This window comes from Balaenoptera physalus (assembly GCF_965194825.1).
Source record: "Balaenoptera physalus genome assembly, chromosome: 8".
Taxonomy (NCBI): domain Eukaryota; kingdom Metazoa; phylum Chordata; class Mammalia; order Artiodactyla; family Balaenopteridae; genus Balaenoptera; species Balaenoptera physalus.
The window spans coordinates 88,675,393-88,699,507 of NC_138887.1; the positions used below are offsets into that span (position 1 = coordinate 88,675,393).

A 24,115-nucleotide genomic window follows, 5' to 3' on the forward strand; every position below is an offset into this window, starting at 1 on the left:
ACTTTATTAGGCAGGGGTACATGGAGGACATCGGCATCCTGGGAGTTGGGGATTTTGAGGGCATAAAATACACATAAAACTTAGCATTTTAATCATTTTTAAGTGTACAGTTCAGTGGCAGTAAGTATAGTCACATTGTTATGTAACCATCACCACTATCCATATCTAGAATTTTTCTTTTGTTTTTTAAATTAATTTCTATTGGAGTAGAGTTGCTTGACAATGTTGTGTTAGTTTCTACTGCACAGCAAAATGAATCAGCCATCCATGTACATATGTCCCCTCCCTTTTGGACTTCCCTCCCATTTAGAACATTCCCTAACACCATACACAAAAATAAACCCAAAATGGATTAAAGACCTAAATGTAAGGCCTAACACTATAAAACTCTTAGAGGAAGACATAGGCAGAACACTCTTTGACATAAATTGCAGCAAGATCTTTTTTGACCCACCTCCTAGAGAAATGAAAATAAAAACAAAAATAAACAAATGGGACCTAATTAAACTTAAAAGCTTTTGCAGAACAAAGGAAACCATAAACAAGATGAAGAGAGGACCCTCAGAATGGGAGAAGATATTTGCAAATGAAGCAACTGACAAAGGATTAATCTCCAAAATATACAAGCAGCTCATGCAGCTCAATATCAAAAACACAAACAACCCAATCAAAAAATGGGTGTAAGATCTAAATAGACGTTTCTCCAAAGAAGACACACAGATGGCCAACAAACTCATGAAAAGATGCTCAACATCACTAATCATTAGAGAAATGCAAATCAAAACCACATGGGGTATCACCTCACACCGGTCAGAATGACCATCATCAAAAAATCTGCAAACAATAAATGCTGGAGAGGGTGCGGAGAAAAGGGACCCCTCTTGCACTGTTGGTGGGAATGTAAATTGATACAGCCACTATGAAGAACAGTATGGAGGTTCCTTAAAGAACTAAAAATAGAACTACCATATGACCCAGCAGTCCCACTACTGGGCGTATACCCAGAGAAAACCATAATTCAAAAAGACACATGCACCCCAATGTTCAATGCAGCACTAGTTACAATAGCCAGGACATGGAAGCAACCTCAATGTCCATCAACATAGGAATGGATAAAGATGTGGTACATATATACAATGGAATATTACTCAGCCACAAAAAGGAACGAAATTGGGTCATTTGTAGAGACGTGGATGGACCTAGAGAGTGTTACAAAGAGTGAAGTAAGTCAGAAAGAGAAAAACGAATATCATATATTAACGCATATATGTGGAATCTAGAAAAATGGTATAGATGACCTTATTTGCAAAGCAGAAATAGGGACACAGACGTAGAGAACAAATGTATGCATACCAAGGGGGAAAAGGGATGGGGTGGGAGGAATTGGGAGATTGGTATTGACACATATACACTGTTGATACTGTATAAAATAGACAACTGATGGGAACATACTGTATAGCACAGGGAACTCTGCTTAATCCTCTAGTGACTTTCTCATTTCTCTTATCTTTGTTATAGCTTCTCTTTCTCCCGACCAGCTCATTATCATGTTTTCTTTATTTGAAACAGACAACAAACAAACAAAACCTCTCAGACTATAGTTCTCTTTTATTTTGGTCTTTACAGAACTTATCTGTAAAAGAATTGTTTGCACTCATGGCCATGATTTTCCCCCATTGATTCCCCAATAACTCACTGCAGTCTAACTTTCTGCTTTAAAGCTGTACGGGATCTGATATCCAGTAGGTCACATGCAAACTATCAACAAGTTCAAAAAGAACTTTCATTACTCCTTAGTCTCTTTGAGGTTTCGGTGTTTGAGAACTCGTTCATCTTCTACCTTCACAATTCTTTTCTTTTTATTCTTTCCTCTTTTATTTTTTTTCAGCTTCCTTGAGATATATCAACTCAACTTCCTTGAGTTGACATCACAGTTCTTTTACTTAAATATATAACAGCTTTGATGAAATATAATTTACATGCTATAATTTACCCTTTTAAAGTGACAATTCAGTGGCTTTTGGTATATTCACAAAGTTGCACAACCATCACCACTATCTAAATTCAGAATATTTCCACCACCGTAAAAAGAAACCCCATTCTCATTAGCAGTCACTCCCCATTCTCCTCTCCCTCCAGCCCCTGGCAACCACTAATTTACTTTTTGTCTCTATGGATTTGCCTAATCTGGGCATTTCATATAAATGAATCCTGCAATATGTAGTCTTTGTGACTTCCTTCACTTAGCATAATGTTTTCAAGGTTCATCCGTGTTGTAGAAACCTTTTATGGTTGAATATCATTCCACTATTTGGATAGACTACATTTTGTTTATTCATTCATCAGTTGATGGACATTTGGGTTTTTCCTATCTTTTGGCTCTTACAAATAAAGCCGTTATGCACAACTGTTTGTGTGGACATATATTTTCATTTCTTTTGGGTATATACCTAGTTGTGGAATTATTGGGTCATATGGCAATTCCGTGTTCAACATTTTCCAGAAGACTTCTTGACTTCTATTACTGTGCTCTCCTTACCATTCATTGCCTTCCTTTTTCACTATTTTCTCATCTTCTCTAAACAAAATGTACGTAGATGTTCCCCAAATTTGGGACCTGACTCTTCCTCTCTCTTCATTCTCTTTACCAGCAACCTAATTATCTCTCTTTGTCTTAACTTTGTCTTAACTACCATCTCTCTCTTTTCTGGGAATCTGTTGTCAGCCTGAACGCTCTCAACATAGAGCTCAGCATTACCCGTAACTACTAAGGAAACCTTTGCTTGGTTATCCTGCCAGCAGGTAAACAGCATCATCTTCTTTCCAAAGCCTGTGTTTCATATTCTCATTTCCGCTTTTCCAATAGTGACACAACTATACTTGACCCTTGACTTAAACATTTGAAGTCATCATTTACCCCCTTCCTAGCTTTTACCCTAAACCCAGTTACTAAATTCTGCCAATTCTACTTTGACCATTCCTCTTGTGGTTCTTGTTTTCAACTAAAGTGTTTCTTATTATTCTTATTATCTCTTATTTGGACAGTTGCACATACGTTTTAAGTGGTCTTTCTACCTCGTATCTTTCCTCACTCTCTTCATCACTTCTCATCTGCCCTTCATAACATGACTTCAGTATTGACCTGGGCCAGGTGCATCCCATCATTTCCAGATTCAGCAACATTTGCCCTTACCTGCTAAATAATGTCGTCTCTTTGCCATTTGTTCTTTAGTTATACTCATTAATTAGCTCCAGCCAACCTTCCCATGAGGTAACACTCCTAAATTAAGCACTTGTTCTATCCACGATCAATTATTTTCTTTTTACTGTGTATGACCCCACATGTTCTTTGCTTCTATTTAACATGGTCACCTTCTGTCATCTCCAAAAGATGAACTATTTCTCATGTGAGTTCAGCCCAAATATTATATCCCCATAAAAGTTTTATCTGATTTCCCCAACTGAAAATAATTTCTTCTACTTACGAACTCCTGAAATGTTTTAAAAACATTTTTATGGCCTTTTGACATTACACTACATGTTTCTTATTAGACAGTAAACTCTTTGATGGTAAAAACAATGTCACATCACCCCCTACCTCTGCAAGCATGCAATGCTTATTAGTTCTTTGCTTGGTACATGGGACAAACTTGCAAAAAAAATTTTGAATGATGAGTAATGTTTGATGTATTTTATTCTTACAAATATTTTCCTAAACGCTATATCTCTTTTGCAATCTTACTTTTAAATTGTAAAGAAAATCCAGAATATAGGATTCAAATAATAGTTTACTTTCAGGTATTATACTATAATTTAGCAGCATGTATTTTCAGTTAATCTCTAATATGCAATTTGAAATTTTAACAATATAGCAGTAATGAGTGTTCAATCCATATCCCGGCAAAAGATGATATTGTCCTCATAATGAGAAAAAAAAAAAGTGATGGTATGTGAGAAACACAAAGTAAATCCAAAGTATGTTTGGAAAAAAATAATAAACTATTTTATAGCAGAAAGAGAAATAACTGAGAGAATACACATACGCTATTGTAGTTCCTGGAACATGTACCATGAAAAAGAAATGCTGTGAAACTGTTAATTTTAATAAAATTAGTTCCAATTCATCTCTACCTTTCATATTTCAGAATTTTTAAGGTGGACGGAATTCCTTAATATGTGAACAAGAGTTACATTTAGTATTGCTGTAGATTATGTTAGTGTTTCTTATGTGTTTCATTAGCAATTCATTATCATTAGCAGCAGAATAATGAAGGAAATAGAGATATGAATACCACACTACTTGGTATTGTTTAATGCAGCCTGTGGAATGCCAGCTCAGAGGAGGAGAATGTGTTCATTCCATTAAACTGAGTGTATGATTCGAGACCTGAAAAAACAAAACCTGTCTTAGCCATTAGTTACCATTAACTCACAGGTTTATTTTATGCAAGGTTGCCTCAGCTCATCTGGGAGTTTGGAGCCATAGTGGAATATACTGAGTATTGGGTTTGGACCTGAACCCTGAGGACTTTGTTAGAGCTTCGGAGGATGACTTGCAGATCCATTCCATAACATATTCAATACCTTGATTTTCTCTCCTTTGGATCTACATCATGAATGCTTAGCCAATATAGCCTGACATTTGATTGGTAAATAGGATGCTTTATTAATTACTCACCCTTATTATAGTACCATAAAATAAACGGTTGTAGCGTCTCAGTTTGGCCTCCATAGTGGTCCGCAATATAAACACAACGTATCCACACATTTATTCTTTAACTTTATGTAAAATATACCATAACACGAAAATAAAAATTATTTTAAAAAATATTTTCTAGTAATTAGCTTTTTTTTCCCAACAAACTTAGTGTAATTATGTATCAGACATGATAAAATGAAAGGTCAATCACTACAGATGCATAATTTCACTCTGATAGATTGCTGTTCGAAAATAGGTTATGACAATTAGATGATTAATTTTCTTCTATTAAATAGCATTATGAGACTTCAGATTACATTTATGAGTATATTCTCTTTAGTGGGAACATAATGGGAGGAAGACCAAACAGAATAGGAATTTGTATCCTTTGTGGAAGGTTCTGAATATACTTATTATCAACTACACTTGTGAAAATAATTTAAAAATGAAATTCTGTTTGAAAACTTACGATTTGCTCAGTATTCAAAGTAACATTTTAAAGATGTCATATGTTAAAGGTTAAAATATGTGAGTTTGAGGAGCAAAATTCTGGGTATCCTGCTGGCAAAATTTTTTTGGTTCTGGTTATCTGCAAAGTATACACCCCTTGTCAGTTTAAGTAGGGAGTGCCTGTGTAAACATTCTTGTTTCGCCTGTTCCACATAATCATTTCTTGTATCATATTTCTTCTGACCTCGCTATCTGAAACCAATTACAGGAGATCCATTTGGGCTGCATCTATTTTCATAAGAAGCCTAGGCAGCAGTGTTTTTCTCAGAGATGAGTATCAACATCAAATATGCTTCTGAGTGCTTTGTTATTTATGTTTCAGAGAGGTTTTGTAGCCTTCAGCTCTCAAGAATGTGTCACGCTGTGCTGTTTATACATTGAAGATATTAATGGGCGTAGATGTCATTTTTCATTTTAATGTCTCAAATGCAACAGGCTGATAGGTTAAGCATTCCTATTTTTATGGGGAGAGATATGAGTGATGTCTGTTTTTTTCCAAAATGTACATATATTTACTTTGAAAAAAAAAGAAGTTATTTATAAACCTGAGAGTACTTAACATTTTTGGTTTCACTGGTTGTTTCTAAGCTATTCTCAAACAATTTTACTTCTGGTGAGAGTTTTCAGTGTTCTTCAAGAAGAAAAAAAAGTATTGATCTGGCAGGTTCCAAAGTTTTTTCACTCTTAATTCTCGTAACGACCCACTCATTACAATTACCCTTTGTCTAAGAGGTTCCTAACTGACATAAAGTTATTACTACTTTACAAGGGTGACATGCTTCAACTTTGCTTAACAAAATTTTTGTTTGTTTGAAATTACACAGCAACTATTAGGAATGATATTTGCAATAAATATTTTATAGCAAAAGGCACTGAATTCTGGAAAACATGTACTTTCCCACACCCCTGCAGCCTAACAAAAAGTATACCTTTATTATAAAGATTTGTATTCATCTTTTCAAAATAATTTAATCTGATTCTAATTTTTAAAGTGTCCTACCTTAGTTTTCTTTAGCTTTACTAAAGTTAAATAACTTCATTAAGTGAAGTGCGCCCTTAATTCACAACAAATATGTTTTTGAAAACTAGATATGGCTTGGCTGTCTTAGAAACCTTTCTTGTTATTCATTTGCATCAGACCTCAGTCATTATTGAAGGAAATTTTGCAAACATCTTTTGCCTTTTTTCTAAATTAGTTGTTCTTTTTTTTGTTTTTGCCGACGGTGATTATATAAATACCTAAACGGCTAATAGTACTTTATGAATAGCCCTTTTCTATTTACCAATTGAAGTGGACAAGCAATTTTCAAATTAATATTTTATATAATTTGACCCCTAACACCTTATATTGATGGCAGTATTTTATCTCATAATCTTTCATCATTTGAGGAGCTACAATAATAAATTGGAAAGATGAACTAAATGCCTCTGAGCATTTGTTTATTGAAATTCAGTCCTAAAATGTTGTCCAGAATACTGGAAATAAAAGTGTCATGTGATGCCTGCAGTTAGAATGCAAACTGCCAAAGATTTCTGCTTATGAGTTTTAAATCATTCCTGATCTCTTGGAATCGTTTTTTGTCCTCCCATCTTTTATGTTTACTATAGCAATCTCTACTGCTACTAAAAGAATGTTGATATAGGCAAGTAGTTCTTTTTCATAAGAGTTTATATTGAAAGGTGATTTTTTACTATTTTAAAGATAACTGTAAATGCATATGAAAACCAAGGTACTTTGAAAGTAGTAGCATGTTTTAGCCAGCTATCTTGTGGTATTCCATTATTATTATAACTCCTTTAAAAATGGTATACATTTTTTCTAGTGATACTTTCATGAGCTGCAGTTCTAAATATATCTTGTTTTCTAATGTCTTTCTAGAGGCACCAGGTGTTACATATTCCACTGGGTTAATGTTTGGGTTGAGTTGAATGAATACAACGCAAGGTAGTGAAGGAGATGGGGTTCTAGGTTTGGGCGACAAGAGCCGTAGCTTTTGACCAGACTTTGCTACTGCTTTGTGACTTTAGCCAAGTTATTGTAATATTGGTTTTTCAGTTACCTGACTACAAAATGTGAAAGCTAGGCTAAACAATTTTTAAAGTTTAGTCCAGTTTTAGAATTCTTCAGTAATTTTTCTAGTAAAAACTGGTCAAATGATCAGAATTTTACAAGAGTTTAGAGCTCCATCAGGTATTGGTAGAGTGTGTAATGAAATCAAAGTCAAGGATGGTGGGAACACTTAGCCCTAAAAGCAGTATATATTCTGTGATATAGTTCTATTCAAACACAAATTCAAATTGTAAAAAGATTATATTGTAGTTTCCCTTTTAAGTTCTGATAAATATATATGCCCTCTTTACAGGTAAAAAATAATTTATTATGGTGCCAGAGCTCTCCTTTACTTTACTAATTGTTCTCCTTTACCAGAGTTTTACTCATTGCCCTCTAATGGTACCTTTACAGAGACAGTATGACACACTGGAATGCACTCTGGTCCGCAAGCCAGGAGACCCTAAACAAAGCGCTTGATTACTCGAGGCCTCATTTTTCTCATTTGCTAAAATGAGGGGGTCAGATTGGATGATTTCTAAGCTTGCTTTTAGTCCTCGTCATTCATGATTGCAGGATTGTAAACTATGTTCATTAGAAGTCTTTAAGAATAATAAACAACTACAGAATTAAATATAAACTATATAAGGATGTGTGTGTGTGTGTACATATATATATACAAAATAAACTAATGAATTCAAAGGGAAAAATTTCTATGAAAAAAAAATTAGGCAAACTTTGTGTGGCTTTTGGAATTAAAGGGGAAAATAGCTGATTTTTTTGATTTTGAGAATTTCGCATAGACACAGCTTAACTCACACTATAGTAATTTCCATTTGAAAAATATCATTTGTCATTATGAGTTGCCATTAAAAAAAAAAGAAAGCTATGTTATTTAGGATATCAAGTGAAATTTTTTAAACTGAATTTTGTGATCATAAAATATTTACGGAATTTTTTCTTTGGTCTTTTTTTCCAATTGAACTTTATAATAAAATTGCCTGAGTTCACTGGAATGTGCCATCCTTAGAAACATTTAGGCTGACTTGTAATTACTTGAAATTTATTAAAAACAAAAGGAAGATTGTTGTAAATGAGTGTGTCTCCAAATGTAAAAAGTGTGCTTGACAAACTATGCCAGATCCTGCTATGGGAAGACAAATCAATGTTGTTAGGAGATGTGCTAGGGCATTCAGTTTGTTTACTTTGGTTTCTATGTCTGCCTGCCTTCTCAGAAAACTTGCTTGGAGCCAGACTGTAGCAGCCCTCTCTCTGTCTTTTCATAATTGATCAGGGGATGACTGCCTTCCCTGAGGGTTAAGACGTGGCAACTTTTTCTGTTTGCTCAGCATCTCAATGCAGTAGTTCAAACATTGTTCACACCAGCTGGCAGTGTAATGCCATATGCACATCTTGTCAAAGCAACTGTTGTCATGGATACTAGAAACTCTCTTAAAAACCAGATCATTGATTCCAATCAAAATTGTACTTTTATCAGCTTTGAATCTTAATTATTATAGAAGACTATTGATCTAAGATATTTTTCCCATCATGAAAAATTTGCCTTGTATTCTAAAACAGTGAATAACAAAGTAGGGCAATGATTTACTTTAGTTTTATGTGCTGAAAAATTTCATCATCAGTGTTCATTGAACTCAGTTGTTGAGAAAAACAATGAGTTTATAGTCTCTGAAAAAGTTTTTTTAAATTAGTTTGCACTGCTACCTTTAAAATGTCTCAATATGTATTTTTTATGGCATTAGTTTTTATATGATAAGTTTATATAGCCCACTCACCAAACTGTCCCTCCTCTAGTAAATGAAATGCTTACATTAATTCTTATGTTAAGTTTTATTTTCCTGAGTGGGACAGAAAACATAAAAATAAATGAAAACATCTTCTATTTTGATTGGTATTCTGTCACACATAGAAACAAACCTGATTGGTTGAGTGGTAATTTCTTTGTTCTCTGATTTTGCTAAGAATGCAAATGAAAACCACTCAATTTTATTTGGCATTAAAACTGCACTTTATTTTGTCAAAGGAGAGGTTTCCCCTTGAATTGTAAGTACAAAAAAAGTGTTTTTAATCTTTAGTGAAAATCCTTATTAATTCACTTTCAAGATAATCTGATGTTGATTTGTCAAATTTAATTACAGCTTCCGGTAATACTTGAAGTCTACTGCTTTTGCTTCAAAATTGTAATATGAAAATGCAAATTGATTGATAATTTAAAAGGGAGTGGGCATTTTTGTTGAACACTCAAAGACAAGTTCCTTGTGAAAATGAGGTTATTGATGCAGTTTATGATTTTTTCCTCTTTAAGCACTTTTAAACAAATTACCTTTATTTTCTGCAGGATTACATGCATCTCTGTTATTTTAAGTAAAGTTGTGTATATGTGTGTTATGTGAATTTTTTTCACATTAGAAGAAAAAGAATATTTAATGATTCTCTCTAGAAAGGAGGTGAGATTCTCATACATTAAAGCCTATTACTATTAACTAAGGAATAACTGATAATTTACCTTTCAACAAAATATTTAGATATTGCTCACTTTTCACTTCTAGGCTCTCCAAGCAGCAAGACAACTTCTCTTACAGCAGCAAACAAGTGGATTGAAATCTCCTAAGAGCAGTGACAAACAGAGACCACTGCAGGTTAGTAAAGCACTCCTATCCTTGGGATCTTACTTTAAAAGACGTTTGTAGTGATTACAGATGTGCAGACCCAGTTGTATACATACAGAAAATTATTACATTTGCATATGTAAGTAATTTTAATTCAAAAAGAGAACTCATTTTATCTTCCTGAAAGAGAAAAAATTAGCATAGATTTCAAAAGTTTACAAGGTCACTTTCTGGACAAGTTATGTAGGGACATTTGGTATACATAGGCATTAGGAGTATTGTATAAAACTCCCTTGTTGGGATTTTAATGAAATTTTATTCACAAACAGGTTAAAATGTGAAATGTCTTCCTTAAAAGCAAAGTTATAGTAAAATGGTAGGGAAGAAACAAAGCAGTCTTAGACAGCCCTTTTGCAGTTGTATCCAAGTGACAAATGCAGAAAACCTCCAGGGTTGCCAAAAAAACTGTTTGAGTTTGCCAAGGAGTTATTGCTGTTGCTACAGTTATAAAAACACATTCTGGAGTTTGTTGTCCTTATTCACTATGTTTGTCCTGTGAAACTGATAGTATGTATGTCTTTTAAAGTAACTTTTTGTTACATAATACAACCATTGTTTTATATAGCTTTAACCAAAATATATAGGACATTAGGGGAAAGAAACATTTTTATAGGGTATTTTTGAAATGTTTGGAAGGTAGAATCTGGAATTGTATAAAACATTATTCAAAATGTTTATCAGTTCTGTTGAAAGATAAGCAATGCTTTCTTTTTTGAATCATGTGTTATGTACACGTCTAATAAGGCAAGCTTAGTTTTTTTAAAAAAGGCAGCATCTTTCTTATTGCTTTATTTTAACAAAACAATCTTGAAAAAAAAATTTTTATGGCCTAGCTGTCTGTTTTCATTTTCAGGTGTACTCTCAGATGCTAGTAACTAAGTCTTACATGGTGCCCTACTGAAGCTTAGTTTGTGTAACAGAATTATTGGCTACTGATCGACACAATCCAGAAGCTACTCATTACCTAAAAACTGAATTAAATGCACAGTCCCTAGGCAAATATGAGATGAGAATATATATTCTTGGGAACAAACCATTTTTGTGGGGTGGATGGGAAGAAGGGGTCCTGGGGATAGGGGGTGTGACGTACCGATGTCTGCCATGATTGCAAATGAAAGTTATATTGAATCAGCCTAAGTTTAAGATTCATTTTAATTTTTTTCTCTTTTAAAATAATTTTCACATTCTTTGTTTTAACTACTCAGTAATTCTGTAGTGACAAACTTTCCTCACTGTCATATCCCTCCCCAAGTAATAACAAGTGATAACGGTGGTTGGAGTATTTCCATTGAATTATCTGATTCCATGAGAGCCTCTCCATACATTTACATGACAGAGAGAAATTTACATAGAAGTCACAGATAGCAAATGAAATGTTTATCCTCACTATGGCTTCAGGCTGGGAATTTTGCTTTCTTGTTGGTATAGCAAAGGAGATTTAGATGCTGGCAGCATAAGCCAAAGGTAGGAAAGAGTTTATTGTTTCAAATATCTGAAAAACACTGTATATTGTCCTAATTCTATTTTTATCATATCTCTTGACAAAATAGACAAAATAATAAGTTGTTCCTCTCCAAAGCTAAGTCCAGTAGAAGTTTCTTTATTGCTGGTTACCAGGGTATCTCTGGAAAGAATGGCTGGGCTTTAGCTTTTCTACTTTCCTTTTTTGTTGTATTGGAAGGCAAAAATGTGATACTTCGTTCAACTAAAATATACATAATTTTTCTTGGAAAACACACACACATATAATGTGGAAATATTAGTGACTCTAAAATAAGAAATTGTTGCTCCCGTACCAAATGTTTATATAAAAGTTTGAGCAGAACTCCTCAATTTTGTTATTTTATCACCAAAGGGTGATTAATAGTACTATAAATACCTGTTAACAATTTCAGTTGCTAGCCATTACCACAAACTTCCATTGTGTCACTTATATTTAGTGTTTTGTGACTCATATTATTATGAATACATATCCATTGTACATATTATAAAACTGTAGCATTTTATTATTACTTTGTAATTTTAGTGGGATCTAATGCCAAAATGTCATAGGAATGAAAAGTTGGTTGGTTTTTATGAATAAGAATTTAGAAATAATGAATGAAGACTTATTTGTTCACCAAAATATACACTGCAATTAATATGAGTCTACAGTTTTAGTGTTTCATAGTACTTGATAAGCTTTGCAACTGGAAACATGCTGGGATTGTATTGAAAATCTAATAAAAACCTGATAGCATTTTATACTAGCTTACACATGTTGTCAAAGGGGGATATTAGGTAATGCTTATCTTTGCATCTGCAAATACTATTTAACATGAGTTGCACTATTTGCCACTTATGTTAAAGAAGAGAGTAGAATATCTTTGTTAAAAATTTTAACCATTTAATATGAAAGTAACACTTAACTTCTATGATTCTCTCACAGCCGACTTCTTTTTCTACTTACCTAAGAGTTTAACCAACTTTTCATAATAGAGTTGGTGTAGATTATCTTTTAGAATTAAAAAAAGATAATTGAAAATGTTTCAAAAGCTATACTTGCAAGGCAAAGTATTTGGTGTTAATAATAGATCATGATGGCTTGTACTTTATCAGGCATAACATATTTTTAGAAGACCAAAAGAGATACTATGTGGTTTTCATTTTAAAATATAGTTTTGATGGAGAACTATTTTATAACATTTGAAAGAAAATACAGATTTTCTTAAAAATCTGTTTTAATGGCTCAAGTCACAAGAACAATATTCGGTTGCTTTGTTATATTCAACTGAATTTCTTTTAAATGTTTAAAAGTGGTGACCAGATTTGAGGTGTGACATGGTAGAGAGAATATTTCTAGCAGACTAGTATTTATCTTTGCAGGTATTTTTCATTTACACTTTTTCAGGTTTTTGTACTACAGATAGCATAGATAGTAGCATATCTAGTGCAAAATGGAAAGAAGAAAATCACGTCTGACAAGCTTGAGTACTGATTGTAGTAGTGATTTCACTTTCATGTATAGATATCTGAATATATGTCTTTGAAACTTGTTTACATATTCTGTTCATTACATGAAACACCAATTGAATAGGTCCAATCAGTAGGTACATTGATTAATGACATATTGATGAATAATATATAAAGATTGTGATGCAAATGGGAGCTGATATTAAACTAAGCATTACTAGATGTTCCTTCTTTACGTTCTTACTATGTATCCCAGAAAAACATAACCTAATAATAACAGCTGAAGACAGCCTCTCATTTTAGTTTGTTTTATTTATCTGTATCTACTCCTGGCACTTCTATACTTGATATACCCATAGCGTTCCGTAATGAGAAAAGTTAGCCAAAGAGAATATGTAATGCTTTCAATTTCATGAAACTAATTTCCAGATTATTAAAAAGAGTAAGTTCACACACACATATGTGCACACACACACACAAATGCATTTGCATATACATACATGCACACTTCCATAATCTGTAATTTTAAAACTTTTTGTAAAATACATTATCAATTTTCTAGCCTATGACAAATCTACTTAATTTAGTTTAGGTATGAAAATTGGTCGCATTATTGTTCTTGTTACATTTACAGCCATGAGACAGACTTGTGGTTCTTCAACAGCTGTGCAGAGCAGAGACGTAAATTTAAGGTAAATGCCATTGCTTTGCTATCTTAGATGAATATTAGTATATAGCGTTGTAATCACTTCCTTCGTTGTAGGTTAATATCTTATATAAGGTTCTCTTTTCCAATAGGTAATTTTTTTTTTTTTTTTATAATTCTGTTTTAAATAGTTCAAGAATGGAATAGTAAAAAGCAAAAGTGAATTAAACCTAGGGGTCTTATTCTGACTCTGCCACAAACTAGTTATATAAGCTTGAGGAAGTCACTCAACATCTTAAAAATAAAGACATTGGGATACCTGATGGACAAAATATAATATTCTGTGGTTAAAAATTTATTTCACTTTTTTTTTTGAACTAAGTGATAGGCATCTTAATGTTTCAGGAAAAGCTGTATCTTGGATGTTAGCTTATGCATTAAGGATTATGTTTGTCTATTCATTTGTTTTCAGTTACAAAGTACTTTATTAACATACCATAGCCAAAAATAATGCTTTGGAATCAAAGTATCAAATCCCATATGTTTGAAAACCATGGTGCAAGTATCATTTTATATAACACCTATGGAAGTTTTGTTTAATGCCTTGAAATAATTTTATAAATTGCTTTTAGGGAAAATCTAAGTTACACAAGGAGTTATTTTACCATGTATTTACTTAATAAACTACATTAAAATATGTTGTGATATAATACAATTTAACAAATTTCTACCATCCTCTACTTCACTCCGAATTGTTAAAATTAGCATTGTCCAACAAAACAAGAAATTCTGCAGTAAACTAATCAGCATTTCTAAAATTTCATGTTCCAGGGGAAAAAAGTCAAAAATAAAGTATAAAATGTATAAATAATGAAATATTTATCCTGGGTTAAAATACTAACTCTGTGGATAATAGAATTGGACACTGATAAATATGTTTTAGGAAATTATTAAAGTCCATTCATGCAGTGGTAAAGAATGAAATTGAATATTTCCTTTCCAACATTAATATTTGATTTCTAGTTATAAGAATTAGAGAGAAACTAAAACACATTTTGTTCCAAATACTGAAAGCAACATAAGCAAGAAATTTGCAATATGGGTTTGAGTAGGGCAATCTACTGTGATGCAGAAAACTTAGAAAGAATTTTTAAAAGCTGTTTTTTGCTATCTATATTTTCTGTATATCAGAAAAATAAGCAGTATTATATTTTTATATCATAAATTTTAAAAAGAGCTTAATTTAAAAACTACTAACAAGGAGAGACTATGCCTTGTGTGGTCCTCATTTTCCCATTCCAGTAAAGAACATTTCTTAAAAGGCAGCGTGAAATGGACAGTCTTGTAGGAATGTTACAGAATAAAATCATTCTTAAAATATTATGATGTTGCCACCTGTAGCCAGATGCACAGGGCTGACACCCTGTGGAGGAGGGTCTGGGACATCCAGTGCATCGTTGCTAAGTGTGCTTGTGTGGAAAACTTGTGAACGATCTACTCATGGCATGGAGGACAAAGAACATATGTTTTGGGGTCTGAAGCCTATCTTTTCCCTCAATTAGTAGGACCTTGGGTAGAGTAACTTGATCTCTTGAAGCCTGTTTCCTTATCTCTAAAATAGGAATAAGGATACCCACCTTGCCAGATTGTTGTGAAGACAAAAAAGAATACTATATAAAGTAGCTAGCATAAATCCTTGCACTTATAATGAATTAATAAATAATTTCTGTTACGCTCAGCTCCAGGAAATTTATATTTAATCCAAGGTTATGATAAATATTCTCTAATATGTTACCTTCTACTTGGTCATAATTGTCACAATTCACTATTCACTATGATATGAAGTGTGCCCAATTTATGAGAAAGCAACAGTGAGTGTTTTAGGTACTACTAGAGTATGTCCCCCTGTTATAGGCCTCCACACCATGTATATGTCACACTTGCCACACATAAACGTATAATGTTTGTCTTCCCTGCTAGACTGTGAGCTCTGTGACAGCAGGGATCATGCATGTCCTACTCATTTTCCAGTGCCTAGTGAAAAATAGAGCTCAGTAAATACCTGCTGGAACAATGAATGAGGGGGAGATAGTGTTGAGTGGAGAGTGTGAGGAGGCTGGAGGGGGGAAAAGCTTCATTCATTCAGTGAAAACTGAGTATTTATGTGTAATATCCTCAGGGACTTATGATTCGGTTGAGGAGACAGTAATACTTGCACACAAATATCAGGGCACAGTGGATGTGCTATGGGAATCAGAAAAGCAGAAAGTGCTGTAAGTATTTTACTTTATTTTACTGAGTATAGTTGACTTACAATATCATATTAGGTTCAGATGTGCAACATAGTAATTTGATTTTTTTTTATAGATTACACACCATACAAAGTTATTTTATAAAGTATTGACAATATTCTCTGTGCTGTGCATTACATCCTTGTAACTTACTTATTTTATAACTGGTGGTTTGTACCTCTTAATCCCAGTCACCTCTTTGACCCTTCGTCCTACCCCTCTCCCCTCTGGTAACCACTAGTTTGTTCTCTGTATCTCTGAGTCTGTTTCTGTTGTGTTATATTTATCTGTTTTGTTTTTTAGATTTCACATGTAAGTGAAAATATACAGTACTTGTCTTTCTCTTCTGACTTATTTCACTAAGTGTAATACCCTCCAGGTCCATCCATGTTGTCACAAATGGCAAGATTTCATTCTTTTTATGGCTAATATAATCACATCTTCTTGATCTGTTCATCTGTCAATGGACACTTCGGTTGTTTCCATAGCTTGGCTATTATAAATAATGCTGCTATGAACACTGTGGTGCATATAACCTTTTGAATTCATGTTTTCATTTTTTTTTCTTTTTGGATAAATACCCAGGAATGGAACTGCTGAATTGTGTGGTAGTTCTATTTTTAATTTTTTGAGGAGCCTCCATCCTGTTTTCCATAGTGGCTGCCATGATTTACATTCCCACTGACAGTGTATGAGGATTGCCTTTTCTCCACATCCTCACCAACACTTACTATTTCTTGTCTTCTTGATAACCATTCTGACAAGTGTAAGATGATATCTCATTGTGTTTTGATTTTCACTTTACTGATGATTAGTGATATTGAGGCTATACGTATTTTAAAAAGAAAATTATTAATTCAGGTTCAAGTGATCAGGGAAGGCTTTGTGGAGAGGTAGCATTTATTTTAGGCTTAAAGAGAGGGAATTTGGTAGATAGAGAAAGTAAAGGACAATTTTTGATGGAGACATTTTCAAAAGATGTCATCAAAGATGTAGAGATGGGAAATGGTGAGGTCTGGTTAGGCAAGAGTAAGTAGTTTGTTTTGACCAGCATAGAGATGTCACACTAGAGGAATAACGAATGGATTGGAGGGCTAGACGTATACATAGCCAATTGTATACAGCCTGACATGTCAAGCTAATGAGTCTGTACTTTGTGAGTTAGGCAGCAGAGGTTGTTAAAGGTTTTTGATGAGGAAGTGACACAATGAAAGCAGTGTATTGTGGAGATCTAGTCAACAGTGGTGCATCTGGAGGATGCTTTGGGGGAAGGGAGTTGTGAGAGGTCTGGAATAAGGTAATCTTTAAAAAATTATTGAGGCTGGCATTTCATGAATTGAGCTTTAGAAATGTTGAGTTTGAGGTGATGGCATGAAAGTAAATGGAAAGAGCAAGCTTTTAGAAAATTAGAGTTTGGCAGAGAGGTCAGAGTTAGAGACAAATATTTGTGAAATAATCCAGAAGTGATGGATGAATCCACGAAAGCAGAGGAGATTTCTGAGAAAGATAATCTAAAGAGGAGCTCACTAACATCGACAATTTTTAAAGCAAGAGGAAAAAGAAACAGACGAAAGTAAAGAGGGGAAAAGAAGAATCAAATTAGCTTTTACTCTATTGAATAAGGTCAAGGAAAGGGAGAGTTTTTAAAACACAGAGCTTGTCAACCACATCAAACAGTGACCATGAGGATGAGCATTTTCATACACGTACTGTTGAACTGCAACACTGATAATTTCTAACCCTCCTCTTTTTATCATTTGCTAGTAACTCAAGATCTGCAATGCTGATATTATCATTAATGAATGGAAAAAACCTTACTTTAATATAAATGTTAAATAGTAGATAATAAATGTACTTTTACTTCCCTGATTGCTGTGTTTCCAATCATATAAGCAAACGTATATTGCATATATAATACTGAGTTCCCATAAGTTAAATCTGGGAGAAAACTGCTTTCTAGGAGGTCACATTTTCTCTTTTCTTAGCTACCCAAGCACTTGCCTCTTTCTGTAATCCATTAGGATTTTAAGTATATATTCCCTTGACTTCTCTTCCTTAACTAAAGTAAGAGGAAGAAAGAAATAGAACATTAATATTGTTAAGGGAGGTCTCCATAGGATTTAAGACTTAGGCTGCAAATTTTACCTTAAGATGTTTGGAGGTGTTGTACAAGCTAAATTGAATGACAAAGTGAAGAACAGTGTCAGTACATGATTAAAAACAAAAAGTGAAATTATTTTGAAATTCACTTACATTTAAGATGCATTGTGTTTCCTCTGTGGATTCTATTCATATCTATAATCCTGCATTCTCCATTTCTACTTGGTTTTCTTAAAATTTCTCTGCTACCTTCACCTTTTCCACTGTAGTTTTTCTTCCTTTGCCATTCCGTTCTTTCCTCTCATCATGTAATCTTGTCCATTTAACTTAATCTCTGTCCCTTCAGGCCCCATATTGAGAAAAGAATAACTTTAAGTTCCTTAATTATTTAATTCTATCTTGAACCTAAAAGGTATTCTAGCATATCATTTTACTAACAAAATAGTAAAACTATGTGACTTCTTAAAATCCAGTATCCAATATTTTAGTTCTTATCTTGCCCCAAGAATAGAATAGTTTCTTTTATGCTATTTTACATTGTAGTTTTAGTATGAAAGCAGCTTTACCCTTGAATATCTCAGATACTTAGGAGGACCTGAAGCATTTCATGTAGTGCGAGAAATCTCCTGTTACTGATGACATGTATAGGTGGCTCTTTCAAAGTCAACCATCAAAATGGTTTTATCCTTCCTTCCTTAAATCCTTTTGCCAGACTTCCCAGAAAACTTATTAAGAAATTCAAACTAGAATTGCTTGGGATGGTTGTATTAAATGGCCAGTTTTTCTAAACAGATCTTAGGGTGTGCATGATAATTTTAATAACAGTGAATCTGGAAGCACGGCATTTGAAATGATCAAACAAAAGTGTAATGAATTGTTCTTTCAAAAATATTTGTCACTGTACCTTAATATGAAAAGCATATAAGCTCATTATAAGAATCTAACATGATTTTTAAGTTAAATTATGGTTGGTCACTAAGTTATTTTTCCCAAAGGCACTTAATAAATGTTAATAAATTGCTATAGTGTAGTAGGTATTTTAAGATGAAAATTATGTTCTCTGATTAGATGAGGATGAAACCACTCATGAGAACTAATTATAGTAGACCCTTGACATTCACAGGGTATGCAGCCTGAGATCTTCATGAACCCTCAAATTCAAGAAATTTCCAGTTCAAAAACATGAGAGGTCTGTGCAGTCTTTCTTCCAAAGACTGTCCTTACTCTGAATCAAATTACCATCGTCACGTGCAGAGTGTAACACAAGTTAACTTTCCAACTTCCAGTAAAATTTACCTCTTGATTAATGTCAGTTTATTTTAATGAAACAGTTTTTTTCACATCACCGGTTTTTCTACATCAGTGAGAACAGGTAGAGAACAGCAAAGCTATATTTATGATGGAAAGAGCCACAGGAGTGGAGGAGTTAGTTTGTGTGTGTGAGAGTCAGCAATCTAAAGATTAGATCAGCCCCCCAGCATGCTTGATTTAGTTTCATGGCTTGACAAATTCCACAGGTGTAATGTCTTGGAACTTTGGGGTAATTGGAAAATAATCAGACCAATCCTCAACATCAGTGAATTTTAGGATCTTGCAATGTAGCATCAATGAGGAAAATCTAAAGTGAACAAACAAGTTCCCCGTACTTTCTCTGCTGATATTTTATTTGAAGAATTGAGAGAGGCACTCAATATTAATGTTAATATTTTTGTCCTTCTTACTTGTAAATATCCAATAACATCAGTAGATAACCTGGGCTACTCCTTCACAGTAAAAGTTGCCTGGGACGTTTTTGAAAGGCATGGGGGAAGGCTGTGTCTTGGGTATGAAGAGACCCCATAGAAGTTCAGTAATGAGTAGAAGCTTTATTTTAGTAACCATTGATTGTCGACTGGTTTGGCCCCGACATTCTGAGCTTGGTATTTTATCCCTCAAATTAGGGAGCCTCTGTTTAGATTCAGTTCACAGTTGAAGGTCTTGAATCACATCCAGCTTGGCTACAAGTTTTTGGTGGTTATTTAAAAAGAAAGGATTTGTTTGATCATGCCGATTTTTTATTGTTCTATCATCATAAGCATAAAACCTGCAGGACCTAGTAGTTAAGCATCTTGATAACACAAAACAAACAGACAATTCCTTTGCACAGTATATAAATTCTTAACACTTCTAATGCTAACACTTGCATTGCTGTAAAAGCTGCCACTTTGATATCTTCTACTGCTAGTGCTACTGCACATTCTAAAGTGACAAACCAAGGAACACATTGAACATTATGATGTGCTGACATGAGGAAAATTTGTTGTCTCACAGAAAAACTGGAGTAAATTCTTCAATAAAATACCCTTGTAAAAACAAACAAAAAACCTCAAAGGAGAAAATCATTCTCTCTATTCCACCTTCTTCCCATAGAACCAAGCATGTAATAGACATTTTTGTTTTATAAATTTATTTATTTATTATTATTATTTTTTTGGCTCTGTTGGGTCTTTGTTGCTGTGCACGGACTTTCTCAAGTTGTGGCGAGCGGGGACTACTCTTCATTCCGGTGCGCAGGCTTCTCGTTGCCGTGGCTTCTCCTGTTGCAGAGCGTGGGCTCTAGGCACGTGAGCTTCAGTAGTTGTGGCACACGGGTTTAGTTGCTCTGCGGCATGTGGGATCTTCCTGGGCCAGAGATCGAAGCCGTGTCCCCTGCATTAGCAGGCGGATTCTTAACCACTGAGCCACCAGGGAAACCCCTAGACATTTAAAACATATTCATTGGTGATTAAAATACGTTTAGAGTTCTAGTTTCTCAAAAATGTGGGCATCGTTTAAACTTTTTGTTTTATTCCAGGAGAATTGATTTCCCTTAATCAATAACCATCGCCACTCCCCTACATAGTCGTAGAGTTCACTTAGGCTAATGATAGTTTTTAAATCTAAGAAATTACTTGAAAATCTTTTAAAAATGGAGAATCTTGGGTTCATCCAAGAATATTGAGTTAAAATTTGAGGGGATGGGATCTTAGAAAATCAAAATATTTTAAACTCTCGAGATTCTAATGCAGCTGGTCTATAGAGTAGTATGTAGGAACCCTGCAACTCTTCTGCAACAGGAAAGTGGTTCCCTGTAATAAAAAGTACTGAGTCTGAATTCTTATTAATATACTGTCATTTTTCCTCTCAGGGACTCAGTTTTCCAACCTACAGAATTAAATGACTGTAAACTAGTGATATCTCAGTTTCCTTCCAGACTCAGCAGTCTTTTAATCTGAGTCCTGTGTTTTGTTTGCTTGTGTTTTATATATGTCTTTAAATCTGAGCTAACTAAAAAGGTCCCTGAGCGGGTTTCTTGAGATACCTCTCTCTGTTCCTTCTTTCCAGGGGCATTTCCAACAACATTGTGAGAATTTTATTTTTACTATCCTTAGTTCTCAGGTAAAATTTTAAGATCTTATCTTTGACTTTTTAAAAAATAATGTCTGCTTTCTAAAGTCCTTAGTATATGTCCGCTATGCCCAATTGGCCTTCCTTTAGATATTAGAAACCTTAAGGAAAAAAAACTCATTGTCTTCAAAGATAGCTGTCCGGTGCAGTGGTCCTGCATGCTGATCTCATTGTCCGCCACCCAGTTTTCACATATTATATGAGCAGCAGTATCAAACTACTTATGGTTCCTCCAAAATTGCTTCATGTCTCCATACAGGTGACCTTGCCCTTCTCTTTTGTCAGTATGCCCTTCTCTGCCTTTCCATCTGGAAAACTTCTGTGAAGCTTTTAAATCATCACTGTCAGGTACTCTATGAAGCCTCCTTTGAAACCCTCACCTGCCACACACACACAGTGTAGAATTAATTATTCCTATCTATGTATTATTTCTATGTCTTAGGTATACTTCTGTTCTTGCATGTATCACACTGAATCATATTTACTATAAGTTCCTTGAAGGCCAGGACTATCCCATTCATCTTCACATTTCCAGTGTCTGGTACATAGTATTTTTTTTTAAATTAATTAATTTATTTACTTTTGGCCGCGCTGGGTCTTCGTTGCTACGTACAGGCTTTTCTCTAGTTGTGGCGAGTGGGGGCTACTTCTCCGTGCGGTGCGCGGGCTTCTCATTGTGGTGGCTTCTCTTGTTGCGGAGCACGGGCTCTAGGAGCACAGGCTTCAGTAGTTGCGGCATGTGGGCTCAGTAGTTGTGGCTCACGGGGTCTAGAGCACAGGCTCCTTAGTTGTGGCTCACGGGCCTAGTTGCTCCGCGGCATGTGAGATCTTCCTGGACCAGGGCTCGAACCCGTGTCCCCTGCATTGGCAGGCAGGTTCTCAACCACTGCGCCACCAGAGAAGCCCCATGGTACATTTTGCATGAATGCGTGGAGTCCATAGACAAGTGCTAGTCTATAGCCCTATCAAATTCCTCCTTTCTCCTAGGCTCAAGGAGTGTTTTTTTCAGTTGCCTACTGGGGCATCTCAACCCAGATCAACTTGTCTCAGACTGAAATTATTTATCTCTCCCCACACTTGTTTTTGTTAACTTTTCTGAATTCTGTTCTACAGTCTCCAGCTGTAAACCCTTTTAATTTGATTGGGCCATATTCCTCTGCCATAATGTGAAAATCACTCTGTTTTTCAACCTCTCAGCATGGCACAAAAGGCTATAAATTATCATACACCTGTTACTTTATAACCATGATTTAATCCTCACTGCTTATTGAACATGCTGTTTATTCACTTATTCATTCATTCACAAATGTTTGTAGTTCACTTCTTATATACTAGGCACTCTGCATGGCATCATGAACTATTAGAAGTTTGACACCTATTTGCTTTTGTTCCTATTTCTCCATCTGTTTAGAATGTCAGCCCCACGCCCTCTTATCTGGTTGCCAAACCTTTACACACACCTCAAGATCCTACTCCCTTGAGTCTTCTGACTCTTCACAGAGAAATAACCCCTCACTCATGTATATTTTCAGAACCTGTACCATACTTTTTTATTATTCTACATGTATTACTTACAAAGGTAGATTATACCATATTTTATTAAAGTTATTTGACTACTTCTCTAGCTCAGTCTCAGACTCAAGCTCTTTGAGGTCAGAGATTACATTTTATTTCTAACATAATGCTTGGCACATGGTAGATGCTAAATAAATCTTTGCAGAATTGAATTGAACTAGGCAAATTGAATTGCTGTTTCTGTGTCAGAATAAGTTCAAGGTACCACTTCTTTCAACCTGATGAGACAAGTATGAAGGTATGATATTTATCAGCTTCTCTGTATTTCGTAGAAAGAAACTTGTAAGCAGACATGAGTATCATTAGAAGACCAGATTCAGGCTGCATAGCCCACCCTGCTCTCACATTACTAACACATCTTGTCTATTCTCTAGTTAGGCAGTCTGTTTATGAATAATACTTCAATTGATTCCTTTTCCTGGGTAGATAACATGTAATATACTTATTTAACAATAACAATGAACTCTTTCTCCTTTTATCTTTACCTAAATATTTTCTTTCCTGATTCTATCTTCTGGTTTTTGAATTGTATATACATATAAATATTTTGCTTTCAATAAGCCCTTTACTCCTTATTTAGTCTGTTTCTTTTGAACAAGATATACTGCTTCATAATTCTGTACTAAGCATGCTTCTAACCCCACTAAATATCAATGATACTTTTACTAGGGTACTGGAAGTAAGAAATCTGCTCAATAAAATGATATTGGAAATGTACAGGATACAGATGATATATGAGGATTTCTCAAATATTATCAGGGAACTATATGTTCTACATGATTTATTGGTATATAGTTTTTATGAGTTAATTATATCTATTGCTTTAGCCATGGGGATTTTGGATATTTCGACTAAAACACTGTCTAAATTTACTATGGAGTTTATCAGCTGCTCTGTTCAGGAATATAGATTTATTTTTCCTGCGAAACATGAACTCCATAGACAGGAAGTCCAGATTTGGCTGGTACAGCTGCTCAAGGATGACACAAAAGACCAATGTTTCTTTCAGCCTCTTGTTCTGCCCCTGTATAGCCTCTGTCTTCATGGTCACAAGAGGGCTGCCCCTTCTCCAGGTATCATGTTCATGTTCCAGGTAGAAAGAAGGGGAAGACAAAATACAAATAAAGGCAAGTCAGCTGAATAACGAGTTTTAATAACAAGTTTTCCCAGAAGCGC

The 24,115-nt window shown here is 34.5% G+C and overlaps 1 protein-coding gene across 13 annotated transcripts in view; it reads left to right on the top strand.

Moving 5' to 3' along the window:
* The window catches only part of FOXP2 (forkhead box P2), a 528,558-nt gene that overhangs the window by 366,339 nt on the left and 138,104 nt on the right, over positions 1–24,115 (top strand). For 11 of the 13 annotated variants that reach the window (XM_082472320.1, XM_082472315.1, XM_082472317.1 and 8 more), the window contains one exon: positions 9,830–9,919. In XM_082472320.1, the coding sequence (XP_082328446.1) occupies positions 9,830–9,919 (90 nt within the window). Of the gene's footprint in view, positions 1–9,829; positions 9,920–13,535; positions 13,594–24,115 lie in introns of those variants that run through there. The other 2 variants (XM_082472313.1, XM_082472314.1) reach the window with 2 other exon arrangements.